The 16,714-nt window shown below is 45.5% G+C and overlaps 1 protein-coding gene across 1 annotated transcript in view; it reads left to right on the top strand.

Moving 5' to 3' along the window:
• Window positions 1–2,741: 2,741 nt before the first annotated feature.
• Window positions 2,742–16,714, top strand: part of PKHD1 (PKHD1 ciliary IPT domain containing fibrocystin/polyductin) — a 985,750-nt gene continuing 971,777 nt past the window's right edge. The window contains exons 1-4 of the mRNA XM_063919219.1: window positions 2,742–2,763; window positions 3,146–3,223; window positions 4,152–4,296; window positions 7,403–7,487. Of these exons, the coding sequence (XP_063775289.1) occupies window positions 2,742–2,763; window positions 3,146–3,223; window positions 4,152–4,296; window positions 7,403–7,487 (330 nt within the window). The remainder of the gene's footprint in view (window positions 2,764–3,145; window positions 3,224–4,151; window positions 4,297–7,402; window positions 7,488–16,714) is intronic.

The following is a 16,714-nucleotide window of genomic DNA, read 5'->3' as shown; positions in this document are numbered from 1 at the left end:
GCACCACCACTGCTCCAGCCCCTGCCCCCCCTCCGCACCTGTCCCTCCACCCCCAGCACCCCCCCTCCCCCATCCACGGCACTCCCACACCAGCTTCTCCCACGGCCCTCCCACACCCACATCACCCCTGCTCCCAACCCCCCACCCATGGCACCCCCGCCCCTCTCCTACGCACAGCACCCCTGCTCCCGCACCCCCACCCCTCCCCTACCTGTAGCACCTGCCCTTGCAACCGTGGCACCCTCAAACCCACCACCACCCCCAAATGCACCGCACCGGCAAACCGCCCCCTCCCCCACCCGTGACACCCCCCCACTCCACCCCCATACCCACCTCTCCCCCCGCTACACCCGGTTAACGGGGCGTAGCCCCTAACGACGGTGTGAAGAGCGCCCGTAGGGCGCGATGAATCACCTAGTATATAGTAATGCCCCCAGTATAATAGAAATATATAGTGATACCGCCAGTATAATAGAAATATATAGTAATGCCTCCAGTATAATAGAAATATATAGTAATGCCTCCAGTATAATAGAAATATATAGTGACACCGCCAGTATAATAGAAATATATAGTGACACTGCCATTATAATAGAAATATATAGTAATGCCTCCAGTATAATAGAAATATATAGTGATACCTCCAGTATAATAGAAATATATAGTGATACCTCCAGTATAATAGAAATATATAGTGACACCGCCAGTATAATAGAAATATATAGTAATGCCTCCAGTATAATAGAAATATATAGTGATACCTCCAGTATAATAGAAATATATAGTGATACCTCCAGTATAATAGAAATATATAGTGATACCTCCAGTATAATAGAAATATATAGTGATACCGCCAGTATAATAGAAATATATAGTAATGCCTCCAGTATAATAGAAATATATAGTGATACTGCCAGTATAATAGAAATATATAGTAATGCCTCCAGTATAATAGAAATATATAGTAATGCCTCCAGTATAATAGAAATATATAGTGACACCGCCAGTATAATAGAAATATATAGTAATGCCTCCAGTATAATAGAAATATATAGTACTACCTCCAGTATAATAGAAATATATAGTACTACCTCCAGTATAATAGAAATATATAGTGATACCTCCAGTATAATAGAAATATATAGTGATACCGCCAGTATAATAGAAATATATAGTGATACCTCCAGTATAATAGAAATATATAGTAATGCCCCCAGTATAATAGAAATATATAGTAATGCCTCCAGTATAATAGAAATATATAGTGATACCTCCAGTATAATAGAAATATATAGTGATACCGCCAGTATAATAGAAATATATAGTGATACCGCCAGTATAATAGAAATATATAGTGATACCGCCAGTATAATAGAAATATATAGTGACACCTCCAGTATAATAGAAATATATAGTGATACCTCCAGTATAATAGAAATATATAGTGATACCTCCAGTATAATAGAAATATATAGTGATACCTCCAGTATAATAGAAATATATAGTACTACCTCCAGTATAATAGAAATATATAGTAATGCCTCCAGTATAATAGAAATATATAGTGATACCTCCAGTATAATAGAAAGATATAGTGATACCTCCAGTATAATAGAAAGATATAGTGATACCTCCAGTATAATAGAAATATGTAGTAATACCACCAGTATAATAGAAATATATAGTGATACCGCCAGTATAATAGAAATATATAGTAATGCCTCCAGTATAATAGAAATATATAGTAATGCCTCCAGTATAATAGAAATATATAGTGATACCTCCAGTATAATAGAAATATATAGTGATACCTCCAGTATAATAGAAATATATAGTAATGCCTCCAGTATAATAGAAATATATAGTGATACCTCCAGTATAATAGAAATATATAGTAATACCTCCAGTATAATAGAAATATATAGTAATGCCTCCAGTATAATAGAAATATATAGTGATACCGCCAGTATAATAGAAATATATAGTGATACCTCCAGTATAATAGAAATATATAGTGATACCTCCAGTATAGTAGAAATATATAGTGATACCTCCAGTATAATAGAAATATATAGTGATACCTCCAGTATAATAGAAATATATAGTAATGCCTCCAGTATAATAGAAATATATAGTAATACCTCCAGTATAATAGAAATATATAGTAATACCTCCAGTATAATAGAAATATATAGTGACACCACCAGTATAATAGAAATATATAGTGACACCTCCAGTATAATAGAAATATATAGTGATACCTCCAGTATAATAGAAATATATAGTAATACCACCAGTATAATAGAAATATATAGTGATATCTCCAGTATAATAGAAATATATAGTGACACCACCAGTATAATAGAAATATATAGTGATACCCCCAGTATAATAGAAATATATAGTAATGCCTCCAGTATAATAGAAATATATAGTGACACCACCAGTGTAATAGAAATATATAGTGATACCTCCAGTATAATAGAAATATATAGTGATACCGCCAGTATAATAGAAATATATAGTAATGCCTCCAGTATAATAGAAATATATAGTGACACCTCCAGTATAATAGAAATATATAGTGATACCTCCAGTATAATAACAATATATAGTAATGACTCCATTATAACAGGAAAATACGTCCACTGTCGCACTCCCAGTAACCCTGACAAAGTGGGAGGAGCCGTCATGCTGCCAAGCACCATCTTGTTGCTTTGTGGCACATTATAATTGTGGTAATGGCAAAGTGTGTGGCGGGTGGTACTGAGTACCCGCTGCCAAATTCTTAAGGGTATACCGTACCCGAGCGTATCCCCATACTTGCACCCCTGGCTGTAATAAGAGGTGGTATGAGAACCACTGCCTCCGCCATCTCAGCATGTCGGTAGATGGGGCAGTAAAGGAAAATGAAAATATTTTTCACTATAATAATTATTAATGATAAGTCTGAGCTTCCAGTTCCACTGTGCATGTGCAAACCAGAAAGATTATCTTTATTACTGTCAGCCAGGAATAAGGGCAGTAAGCAACGACAGAAAGCTGCTATCATAGCTTTGTATAGTGCCACCGGTTTTGCAGTACCGTACAAATGATATTTTTAATTAGATTATTTTTGTACTTGTTTACATCTGTTTTATTGTAGCTCATTGCCTGACCTACACTGCACAACCTGAAGGGGGCAGCACTGGCGGTGGCACACTCGTCACCATCTTGTTTAATGGTAAGATGGAGTTATACTAAGTAACAGATTTATTTTGCTGTAATAGATGCTTCTGACATCACCGATTACCAAGCTACTTAGCACATACAGTTATAGATAGTGATAGTATTTGGTAGTGAATCATAGACAGAGGCGGATTGGCCATAGGGTTTACAGGGAAGATTCCCGGTGGGCCGACGCACCCGTGGGGCCTGTTTTGTTTGAGGACATGTGGTCCTTTTTAAAGACATAATGAATAAGATGCAAAATAATTTGCATATATGAAAACGACTTTGCCACTTAGCCTGTGATTGCAGATGATCTAGTGCATAGGTTCTCAAACTCGGTCCTCAGGACCCCACACAGTGCATGTTTTGCAGGTCTCCTCACAGAATCACAAGTGAAATAATTAGCTCCACCTGTGGACCTTTTAAAATGTGTCAGTGATTAATTAATACACCTGTGCACTTGCTGGGTTACCTGCAAAACATGCACTGTGTGGGGTCCTGAGGACCGAGTTTGAGAACCACTGATCTAGTGTATGCTCAATCTGCCTGCTTGGCTGACATATAAGATTGAGTGAATAGTGATTGGGATACGGTTGGTGTAATAAGCAAGAAAATATATCTTTCTACAGAATTATATAGTTTCCTAAATTCTGAAGGTGTATCATATAATGTGCTCATAATATTTAATTTTATTTCCTTTTAACTTCCCCTTGATGCTGGTCATCCCCACTATCTGGAAAGTCTTGGGGGGAGGGTGCTGCTGCCATGGCCCATGGCTAGACCTTACACCTCTGGTGCTGCCCATGTGGGGCCACTAGTACAAATTTTTCCAGGGCCGCTTTTTGTTCCCAATCCGCCCCTGATCATAGATGTCCGGTTGGGCCCTGCGTTCTGCAGCGCAGCATCTAACCTGTTTCTTTCTTCCCGGTTACAATAACCAGGCAGCGGCATGGGGAACCAATGTCCGTGGTACACTGGAGATGGGCCACCTTTTGAGGTGCACATGACTAATCCAGAGAGGCCACGAATGATTTGTGACCTACAACCGACTTATTCACCATCAGCATCCATTACATGTAAAACAAGGTACGGAGTATGAATTACTTCAATAAAAACTGCAGCCCCCTCTCTCTCTCTCTCTCTGTGGGAGTGATTTATCATAGCTTGGAGAGAGATAAAGTGGTGGAGATAAAAGCCCCCATTTATCAAGCCTGGAGAGTTATAAATAGCGCGATGTTAAAGTACCAACCAATCAGCTCCTAACTTCCATGTTACAGGCTGTGTTTAAAAATAGACAGGAGCTGATTGGTTGGTAGTTTATCTCTCTCCACTCTGTCACTCTCCAAGGCATGGGGGTATATATTATTCAATAAGAGTCTGGTCCATTCCGACATGCAGTTGTCGGAATGGACCTGACAACCCCTATTCAAAGAGCGCGTTCCCTGTGTCCTGTCCTGCCGCTGCTGTCAGCAGCTGCCGGGTGCGCTGACAGCAGCGGCGGGGGGAGCAATGTGTGGCAGCCAGCGGGGGAGCTTCCAGCGGTGGCCGGAGCTGGCAGCGGGAGTGATCTGTGTGGCGGCGGAGGAGGCACTGCAGGTACTATCCTCCCCATAGCCCGCCACACCGCTCCCCGTCTCTTCACCTCAATCCAACTTGTTTTCAAGTCGGATTGAGTTTGTCGGAAAGGGGGCCAAAACCTGTCGGATTTGGCCCCGTTTCCGACAGCAGCAGGTGGATCGACGGGTATTCCACCGATCCACCTGCTTTCCGACAGCATTCCGACAAGTTGGATTTCCCGACTTGTCAGAAAAAATGTGCCCCTATTGAATAGGTCGGAACCCCTTCTGACCTATTCCAGTCGGAAACGGCCGTCTTTCCGACAAGACGGCAGTTTCCGACTCTTATTGAATATAGCCCTTAGTACATGTTTCCCTTTATTGCTCTCTCACACCCTCTTTCCTACTGATACTTTGAGAGATCTTTCATCCACTTTCATTTCAGTTCCTCCCTTTTTGAGCTCCACGCCTTGGGAGAGTTGGGCAGTCAGATATTAATCTAAATGGACCTTTTCATAGTGGGTAAACTTGGATTTCAGGTTCCAAATTCCTATTTAATATACTTTGTTGTCTATATTAAAATATATATTTCCAGCTAAATTTTATTAAATAATGTTTCATTCAGTTCAAGTTATACCGGTCCGTACCAATGAGAAAAACACATTACAAATTAGCAATGAAAACGGGGGAAACTGTGGGTCACAAAAATGGAGGAGGGGAAGGCAGCTACCGATGGTTGGGTAAAACATCAAACATACACAGACACCTCTGCTCAGAGTTGGGAAGTCCATGGGCGCAAACCACGAACATTACAATTTAGCCGCTCCAACCACCCCAATAGTGATTATTTTCCAACAATGTGTTTCTTATTCACATCACTAATGCACGTATAATGCCTGGTTACACTGAATGCTGAAAATGGTATTTCATGGAAAGAGGCATCTAGCCTTGCGGCTTGACCTGCTAGGACGCACGCGCATACACGCAAAATGAGCTTGTTGCAAAACAGCATTTACGCTACAGGGACGCCTCTCTTCTGCTTTGTGTAGTATATAGGGGGTAATTCCAAGTTGATCGCAGCAGGATTTTTTTTAGCAGTTGGGCAAAACCATGTGCACTGCAGGGGGGGCAGATATAACATGTGCAGAGAGAGTTAGATTTGGGTGGGTTATTTTGTTTCTGTGCATGGTAAATACTGGCTGCTTTATTTTTACACTGCAATTTAGATTGCAGATTGAACACACCCCACCCAAATCTAACTCTCTCTGCACATGTTATATCTGCCTCCCCCTGCAGTGCACATGGTTTTGCCCAACTGCTAAAAAATTTCCTGCTGCGATCAACTTGGAATTACCCCCATAGTACCTTTATCCCGGCTCCCGTGTGCTACATTTCAGCAGCAGGAATCTGTCACCCCTTCTGCTATTAATAATACCCCTTTCACATTTCCAATGCCGGATCCCACTCGGGAATTAGTAACAGGTGGGATTCGGCATTGGAGACTCTCCTACCCCTTTTGCTGGCTTCCAGACCCAGCGATATGCCGGGACGGTTGCCATAGCGGCGGGGGGGCGGAGCCGGCGACGGAGGTGGAGGCAGCGCTGGGAGATGAGCTCATCTCCGCGCCGCCTCTCCCTATCTAGTAAACGTCGCATCGACCCGGGAATCCATTTATGCAGCCATTGACCCAGTATTCAACCCGGGAATAACACTGCTTACAACCCGGGTTGAATTACCGGGTCAGATGACCCGGGAATTCGGACTTGGCGCTTTCACACCGCACACCGACCCGTGTCGACCCGGCAATATGCCGGCTTGATACCGGGTTATTTGTGCGGTGTGAAAGGGGTATCATTGAATTTGGGCATTTTTGAAACCTTGAAAGTATGATTCAGCGGCGGACGCAAATCCCATCGCCGCTACGTCTTATGCAGTGGAATTGAGAAGATTTGCTAATGTCTCTTTGTACAGAGATGCCCCATGCCGGTGTCTCAAATCCACTGCTTGCGTACAAAGATGCCGCGTCAGAACGCACATCCGTCTCACCATTGAAGTCCATCAGAACTAAGGGCAAATTTACTAAAGCTTCTAAAGCAGAAAATTGTTGATGTTGCATATAGCAACCAATCAGAATCTTTCGACCATTTCTTTTAGAAAATGATAGCATCTGATTGGTTGCTACGGGCAACATCACCAATTCTCTGTTTTAGAAGCTCTAGTAAATTAAGCCCTAAGGGGGAGATGTACCAAGCAGTGATAAAAGTGGAGAAGTGAGCCAGTGGAGAAGTTGCCCATGGCAACCAATCTTCTGCTCTGTCTAATTTTATAGTATGAAAATTATAAATGTGACTTCAATGCTGATTGGTTGCCATGGGCAACTTCTCCACTGGCTTACTTCTCCACTCTTTGCACTGCTTAGTACATCTCCCCCTAAGACTCCCGGGCCAGTACCACTGTGTATAAGGATGCAGTGCAGGCTATGACACGCCCCCGACTTGGATACATGCGCAGTAAAAAAAAAAGCATTGGCCAATCGCGAAAACATCAGCATTGCAGCTCCGCCCCTGAATCAGGCCCCCGATGTTATTATCGCTCAGCCAGGTTATGTGTTAAATACAAAGTACTGTTGTTGATAGACCATCCGGACAAGAAGACTGGTATGAGCTGGAAGTGTTCTGTGATGGACAGCTGATAAAACAGACCACGGGTATTATGTTCCAGGTAAGAGTCTTACTTTACAATAGAGCAATAAAGTAGTGCCCCGCATGGTGTTGTCAGGAAACATGCCTCATGTTCTGTTGTTCATTTCCTGAGTAGTGTGACCTGCTGCATTCTCACAGGGGATGCAGGAGGACCACCCACCTACATAATGTCTCATGTCACTCACATGCCAATCACCCATGTGTTATCAGGTTGTATTTTGCACGTACAGTATATGGGGCTGACATCACACCTGGGGTGGCACCGTGGCATTGTGGTTGTGGAACCTCAGTCAATAGACTTAGGGGTCTATATACTAAGCCTTGGAGAGAGCTAAAGCTGAGAGAGAGAAAATACAAGCCAATCAGCTTCTACAGTAATTGCCGTGCAAAAGGCAGTAGGGCAGATGTACTAAGCCTGGTGAAGTGATAAAGCTCCTAACTGTCATTTTTCAAACCTAGGGGCAGATGTATTAACCTGGAGAAGGCATAAGGAAGTGATAAACCAGTGATAAATGCAAGGTGATAAACACACCAGCCAATCAGCTCCAATATGTAAATTAACAGTTAGGAGCTTATTGGCTGGTGTGTTTATCACCTTGCATTTATCACTGGTTTATCACTTCCTTATGCCTTCTCCAGGTTAATACATCTGCCCCCTAGTCTGTAACTTGACAGTTAGGAGCTGATTGGCTCATGCGTCATCACCTTCCACTTTATCACCTCTCCAGGCTTATTACATCTGCCCCAATGTTTGAAGAATGACAGGAGCTGACTGGCTGGTACTTTATCTCTCTCCAAGGATTAGTACATAGACACTTTTAGGTAGGCTGTCCATATTATCCCTTTAACCTGGGACACTCATGAATTACACAGGTTCTGTGGCGGGCTGACTACAAGCCTACATTTCACCTGATTTTAAGCAGCCACAGAATCTGTGTAATTCATGAGTGTCCCAGGTTAAAGGGATAATATGGTCAGCCTATTTTAGGGGGAGAGATATCAAATATTTGGGGTAGATTGACTAAAGCTTCTAAAAATTAAAAGTGGGGTTGCTGCCCATAGCAACCAATCACATTCTATAATTTTCCAGGATGCAATTAGAGAAATACAGTAATAGTTTACATAGTAACAGAGTAACATTGGGCCTAATTCAGACCTGATCGCAGCAGCAAATTTGTTAGCAGCTGGGCAAAACCATGGGGGTCATTACGACCCGATCGCACGCTGCGCTTCTTCGCAGCCGTGCAATCGGGTCGGAACTGCACATGCACGGTGGCCGCATTGCACAGGCACGTCGCTGCGGGAGCGACGGCGCTAACAAAGAAAGCGGTCCGCATGAAGATTGACAAGAGGAAGGCGGAAACGGGCGTCAACTCACCGTTTTCTGGGCGTGGAGATCCAAACGCAGGCGTGTCGAGGCGTCTGGAGGGCGGATGTCTGACGTCAATTCCGGGACCTGCAACGCTGAAGTGATCACAGAGGGTAAGTAAGTCTTACCCTGGTCTTGTTCTACACAAAACTTTTTTGCATCGCAGGGCTGCACAAGCGATCGCAGCCTTGCTATGCAAAAATACACTCCCCCATAGGCGGTGTCATGTTGATCGCACGGGCTGCAAAAAGTTGCAGCGTGCGATGAACTGGGAATGACCCCCCATGTGCTCTGCAGGTGGGGCAGATGTAACATGTGCAGAGAGAGTTAGATTTGGGTGGATTATATTGTTTCTGTGCAGGGTAAATACTGGCTGCTTTATTTTTACACTGCAATTTAGATTTCAGTTTGAACTCACCCCACCCAAATCTAACTCTCTCTGCACGTGTTACATCTGCCCCACCTGCACTGCATATGCGGGGTAATTCAGAGTGGATCGTAGATGTGCTAAATTTAGCACATCTACGATCATTTACTCTGACATGCGGAGGGACGGCCAGCACAGGGCTAGTCCGCCCCGCATGTCAGGCCCCCCCGCCGCACAGGTACAAAAGCATGGCACGGCGGCGATGCTTTTGTACCTGACAAGTAGCTCCCTGCCAGCGCAGCTCCTGCGCGCTGGCAGGGGGCAAACCGCCGTGTCACATGTTGCAGCAGCTGCGTGTGACGTCACGCAGCTGCCGCAGCCCGCCCACCTAACGGTCCGGACATGCCTTCGTTGTCCGGACCACGCCTCGTCAACGGCGTTCTAACGCCATTGGCACGCCCCCTCCCACCCTTCGACCGCCTCTGCCTGTCAATCAGTTTTGTCCAGTAAGCCATGTCGGTGTCCAAATTAGAAATTGATCCTATGGATCAGTAATTAGGTATATAACAAAGGTATTTAGCAGCGCTCCAGATCCCAGGCATAAAAGGAATTGTGATTATTGTAGCCAATAGGTTATAGTCCCATAACCCGGCCATTACAGGCTTTCACTAGCATTAATACGCAGGTAATGGGCCCTACACATATAAAGATCCGCCGCCGAGCTGCCCGACGGCGGATACGGCCGACGGGTGACCCGGCGGCGGGGGGCAGTGACGGGGGGAGTGAAGTTTCTTCACTCCCCCCGTCGCCCGGCTCCATTGAAGTGCAGGCCAATATGGACAAAATCGTCCATATTGGCCTGCATGCACAGCCGACGGGAAACCAGCGATGAACGAGGGCGGGGCCGCACATCGTTCATCGCTGGAGCCTCCACACTCAAAGATATGAACGTTATCTTGTCCAATGATGAACGAGATCGTTCATATCTCTGAGGAATATCGCCCAGTGTGTAGGGTCTATAATACTCTGCTCCTGGACTTCCCTCTTAATTTGTGATTGCCATCACCTGTGGTGAAACACCTTTCTTATCCATTAACCTGTTCAACACAGGTGCCGGCAATCATAGAGAAAGGGAAAAGTCCAGAAGCAGAACATTGCGTCCCTCCTGGAGAGGGTCATGTTGGGAGGTATGTCACTTGTGTAAAATGCCATGTTTAAATCCACATGTAACTTCTGCACAATATCGATGACACTGTTCCTTTAAGAACTCGCCCCGGCCTACTACGACTACTGATATTTAAAGTTAAACTCTAGTAATTGAAGCCCTTGACTTCTTTCTGGTGTTCAGCAGATTGCCATTCATTTGGTACACAGCAAAATCTGTATCAGAAGCGACGCTCGCAGCCTAAACAGCATTAGAAGCACTTTTGTTTAATGTGAAAAGTATTTGCATGCCATAAAGATCTTCTCGGCGCTCTGATTAAATATCGCCAGGGAATAAAGTTAATGAGTCACATTCCTGAGTGAAAAGAGCACAATGTGTGTCTTTGTTTGGAGGCTGTGCTCCTGCCAGCCGTTTGCAGCTCGCTGTAGGCAGAGACAAGTTTAAACAGCTCACGGAAAGTTTACCTGTCAGCTGGTGGTCATTGCTTATCTCCCTAATGACTTTCTGTTCTCCTGCAATGGCGCTGACCTCCCTCTTGCATAAGTAGAGACTTTGTGCAGGATTTCAGGCACGCTTTGTTTGCCGTCGAGAGCATTTGGTAAAATCGGCTTTTATAAACTTGTACATCTGAAGGGAATCTAAACGAGCCTTCAAACAGTCTTAAAAGGCACCGAATGTTTTGTCTTATATGACTTGCACAGGTACCATTAGTGTTTACAGCAGCAGTCCTGCAGAAAATTAAATAACAAGTTAAAATCCTTTCAAGCATGCATTTTGTAGTCATTGGGGGTAATTCAGAGTTGATCGCAGCAGCAAATTTGTTAGCAGTTGGGCAAAACCAATTTAGAGATGAGCGCCTGAAATTTTTCGGGTTTTGTGTTTTGGTTTTGGGTTCGGTTCCGCGGCCGTGTTTTGGGTTCGACCGCGTTTTGGCAAAACCTCACCGAATTTTTTTTGTCGGATTCGGGTGTGTTTTGGATTCGGGTGTTTTTTTAAAAAAACACAAAAAAACAGCTTAAATCATAGAATTTGGGGGTCATTTTGATCCCATATTATTATTAACCTCAAAAACCATAATTTCCACTCATTTTCAGTCTATTCTGAATACCTCACACCTCACAATATTATTTTTAGTCCTAAAATTTGCACCAAGGTCGCTGGATGACTAAGCTAAGCGACACTAGTGGCCGACACAAACACCTGGCCCATCTAGGAGTGGCACTGCAGTGTCACGCAGGATGTCCCTTCCAAAAAACCCTCCCCAATCAGCACATGACGCAAAGAAAAAAAGAGGCGCAATGAGGTAGCTGACTGTGTGAGTAAGATAAGCGACCCTAGTGGCCGACACAAACACCGGGCCCATTTAGGAGTGGCACTGCAGTGTCACGCAGGATGTCCCTTCCAAAAAACCCTCCCCAATCAGCACATGACGCAAAGAAAAAAAGAGGCGCAATGAGGTAGCTGACTGTGTGAGTAAGATTAGCGACCCTAGTGGCCGACACAAACACCGGGCCCATTTAGGAGTGGCACTGCAGTGTCACGCAGGATGTCCCTTCCAAAAAACCCTCCCCAATCAGCACATGACGCAAAGAAAAAAAGAGGCGCAATGAGGTAGCTGACTGTGTGAGTAAGATTAGCGACCCTAGTGGCCGACACAAACACCGGGCCCATTTAGGAGTGGCACTGCAGTGTCACGCAGGATGTCCCTTCCAAAAAACCCTCCCCAATCAGCACATGACGCAAAGAAAAAAAGAGGCGCAATGAGGTAGCCGACTGTGTGAGTAAGATTAGCGACCCTAGTGGCCGACACAAACACCGGGCCCATTTAGGAGTGGCACTGCAGTGTCACGCAGGATGTCCCTTCCAAAAAACCCTCCCCAATCAGCACATGACGCAAAGAAAAAAAGAGGCGCAATGAGGTAGCTGACTGTGTGAGTAAGATTAGCGACCCTAGTGGCCGACACAAACACCGGGCCCATTTAGGAGTGGCACTGCAGTGTCACGCAGGATGTCCCTTCCAAAAAACCCTCCCCAATCAGCACATGACGCAAAGAAAAAAAGAGGCGCAATGAGGTAGCTGACTGTGTGAGTAAGATTAGCGACCCTAGTGGCCGACACAAACACCGGGCTCATTTAGGAGTGGCACTGCAGTGTCACTCAGGATGTCCCTTCCAAAAAACCCTCCCCAAACAGCACATGACGCAAAGAAAAATAAAAGAAAAAAGAGGTGCAAGATGGAATTGTCCTTGGGCCCTCCCACCCACCCTTATGTTGTATAAACAAAACCGGACATGCACACTTTAACCAACCCATCATTTCAGTGACAGGGTCTGCCACACGACTGTGACTGATATGACGGGTTGGTTTGGACCCCCCCCAAAAAAGAAGCAATTAATCTCTCCTTGCACAAACTGGCTCTACAGAGGCAAGATGTCCACCTCATCATCACCCTCCGATATATCACCGTGTACATCCCCCTCCTCACAGATTATCAATTCGTCCCCACTGGAATCCACCATCTCAGCTCCCTGTGTACTTTGTGGAGGCAATTGCTGCTGGTCAATGTCTCCGCGGAGGAATTGATTATAATTCATTTTAATGAACATCATCTTCTCCACATTTTCTGGATGTAACCTCGTACGCCGATTGCTGACAAGGTGAGCGGCGGCACTAAACACTCTTTCGGAGTACACACTTGTGGGAGGGCAACTTAGGTAGAATAAAGCCAGTTTGTGCAATGGCCTCCAAATTGCCTCTTTTTCCTGCCAGTATAAGTATGGACTGTGTGACGTGCCTACTTGGATGCGGTCACTCATATAATCCTCCACCATTCTTTCAATGGTGAGAGAATCATATGCAGTGACAGTAGACGACATGTCCGTAATCGTTGTCAGGTCCTTCAGTCCGGACCAGATGTCAGCATCAGCAGTCGCTCCAGACTGCCCTGCATCACCGCCAGCGGGTGGGCTCGGAATTCTGAGCCTTTTCCTCGCACCCCCAGTTGCGGGAGAATGTGAAGGAGGAGATGTTGACAGGTCGCGTTCCGCTTGACTTGACAATTTTCTCACCAGCAGGTCTTTCAACCCCAGCAGACTTGTGTCTGCCAGAAAGAGAGATCCAAGGTAGGCTTTAAATCTAGGATCGAGCACGGTGGCCAAAATGTAGTGCTCTGATTTCAACAGATTGACCACCCGTGAATCCTTGTTAAGCGAATTAAGGGCTCCATCCACAAGTCCCACATGCCTAGCGGAATCGCTCCGTGTTAGCTCCTCCTTCAATGTCTCCAGCTTCTTCTGCAAAAGCCTGATGAGGGGAATGACCTGACTCAGGCTGGCAGTGTCTGAACTGACTTCACGTGTGGCAAGTTCAAAGGGCATCAGAACCTTGCACAACGTTGAAATCATTCTCCACTGCGCTTGAGACAGGTGCATTCCACCTCCTATATCGTGCTCAATTGTATAGGCTTGAATGGCCTTTTGCTGCTCCTCCAACCTCTGAAGCATATAGAGGGTTGAATTCCACCTCGTTACCACTTCTTGCTTCAGATGATGGCAGGGCAGGTTCAGTAGTTTTTGGTGGTGCTCCAGTCTTCTGTACGTGGTGCCTGTACGCCGAAAGTGTCCCGCAATTTTTCTGGCCACCGACAGCATCTCTTGCACGCCCCTGTCGTTTTTTAAATAATTCTGCACCACCAAATTCAAGGTATGTGCAAAACATGGGACGTGCTGGAATTTGCCCATATTTAATGCACACACAATATTGCTGGCGTTGTCCGATGCCACAAATCCACAGGAGAGTCCAATTGGGGTAAGCCATTCCGCGATGATCTTCCTCAGTTGCCGTAAGAGGTTTTCAGCTGTGTGCGTATTCTGGAAACCGGTGATACAAAGCGTAGCCTGCCTAGGAAAGAGTTGGCGTTTGCGAGATGCTGCTACTGGTGCCGCCGCTGCTGTTCTTGCGGCGGGAGTCCATACATCTACCCAGTGGGCTGTCACAGTCATATAGTCCTGACCCTGCCCTGCTCCACTTGTCCACATGTCCGTGGTTAAGTGGACATTGGGTACAACTGCATTTTTTAGGACACTGGTGAGTCTTTTTCTGACGTCCGTGTACATTCTCGGTATCGCCTGCCTAGAGAAGTGGAACCTAGATGGTATTTGGTAACGGGGGCACACTGCCTCAATAAATTGTCTAGTTCCCTGTGAACTAACGGCGGATACCGGACGCACGTCTAACACCAACATAGTTGTCAAGGCCTGAGTTATCCGCTTTGCAGCAGGATGACTGCTGTGATATTTCATCTTCCTCGCAAAGGACTGTTGAACAGTCAATTGCTTACTGGAAGTAGTACAAGTGGGCTTACGACTTCCCCTCTGGGATGACCATCGACTCCCAGCAGCAACAACAGCAGCGCCAGCAGCAGTAGGCGTTACACGCAAGGATGCATCGGAGGAATCCCAGGCAGGAGAGGACTCGTCAGAATTGCCAGTGACATTGCCTGCAGGACTATTGGCATTCCTGGGGAAGGAGGAAATTGACACTGAGGGAGTTGGTGGGGTGGTTTGCGTGAGCTTGGTTACAAGAGGAAGGGATTTACTGGTCAGTGGACTGCTTCCGCTGTCACCCAAAGTTTTTGAACTTGTCACTGACTTATTATGAATGCGCTGCAGGTGACGTATAAGGGAGGATGTTCCGAGGTGGTTAACGTCCTTACCCCTACTTATTACAGCTTGACAAAGGGAACACACGGCTTGACACCTGTTGTCCGCATTTCTGTTGAAATAGTTCCACACCGAAGAGCTGATTTTTTTGGTATTTTCACCAGGCATGTCAACGGCCATATTCCTCCCACGGACAACAGGTGTCTCCCCGGGTGCCTGACTTAAACTAACCACCTCACCATCAGAATCCTCCTGGTCAATTTCCTCCCCAGCGCCAGCAACACCCATATCCTCCTCATCCTGGTGTACTTCAACACTGACATCTTCAATCTGACTATCAGGAACTGGACTGCGGGTGCTCCTTCCAGCACTTGCAGGGGGCGTGCAAATGGTGGAAGGCGCATGCTCTTCACGTCCAGTGTTGGGAAGGTCAGGCATCGCAACCGACACAATTGGACTCTCCTTGTGGATTTGGGATTTCGAAGAACGCACAGTTCTTTGCGGTGCTACTGCTTTTGCCAGCTTGAGTCTTTTCATTTTTCTAGCGAGAGGCTGAGTGCCTCCATCCTCATGTGAAGCTGAACCACTAGCCATGAACATAGGCAAGGGCCTCAGCCGTTCCTTGCCACTCCGTGTGGTAAATGGCATATTGGCAAGTTTACGCTTCTCCTCCGACAATTTTATTTTAGGTTTTGGAGTCCTTTTTTTACTGATATTTGGTGTTTTGGATTTGACATGCTCTGTACTATGACATTGGGCATCGGCCTTGGCAGACGACGTTGCTGGCATTTCATCGTCTCGGCCATGACTAGTGGCAGCAGCTTCAGCACGAGGTGGAAGTGGATCTTGATCTTTCCCTAATTTTGGAACCTCAACATTTTTGTTCTCCATATTTTAATAGGCACAACTAAAAGGCACCTCAGGTAAACAATGGAGATGGATGGATACTAGTATACAATTATGGACGGACTGCCGAGTGCCGACACAGAGGTAGCTACAGCCGTGAACTACCGTACTGTGTCTGCTGCTAATATAGACTGGTTGATAAAGAGATGTCGTAGTATGTATGTATGAAGAAGAAAGAAAAAAAAACCACGGTTAGGTGGTATACAATTATGGACGGACTGCCGAGTGCCGACACAGAGGTAGCCACAGCCGTGAACTACCGTACTGTACTGTGTCTGCTGCTAATATAGACTGGTTGATAAAGAGATGTCGTAGTATGTATGTATGAAGAAGAAAGAAAAAAAAAACACGGGTAGGTGGTATACAATTATGGACGGACTGCCGAGTGCCGACACAGAGGTAGCCACAGCCGTGAACTACCGTACTGTACTGTGTCTGCTGCTAATATAGACTGGTTGATAAAGAGATGTAGTAGTATGTATGTATAAAGAAGAAAGAAAAAAAAACCACGGGTAGGTGGTATACAATTATGGACGGACTGCCGAGTGCCGACACAGAGGTAGCCACAGCCGTGAACTACCGTACTGTACTGTGTCTGCTGCTAATATAGACTGGTTGATAAAGAGATGTCGTAGTATGTATGTATGAAGAAGAAAGAAAAAAAAACCACGGTTAGGTGGTATACAATTATGGACGGACTGCCGAGTGCCGACACAGAGGTAGCCACAGCCGTGAACTACCGTACTGTACTGTGTCTGCTGCTAATATAGACTGGTTG

This window comes from Pseudophryne corroboree, chromosome 4, assembly GCF_028390025.1.
Source record: "Pseudophryne corroboree isolate aPseCor3 chromosome 4, aPseCor3.hap2, whole genome shotgun sequence".
Taxonomy (NCBI): Eukaryota; Metazoa; Chordata; class Amphibia; order Anura; family Myobatrachidae; genus Pseudophryne; species Pseudophryne corroboree.
This window is presented reverse-complemented; position numbering and strand designations above follow the sequence as displayed.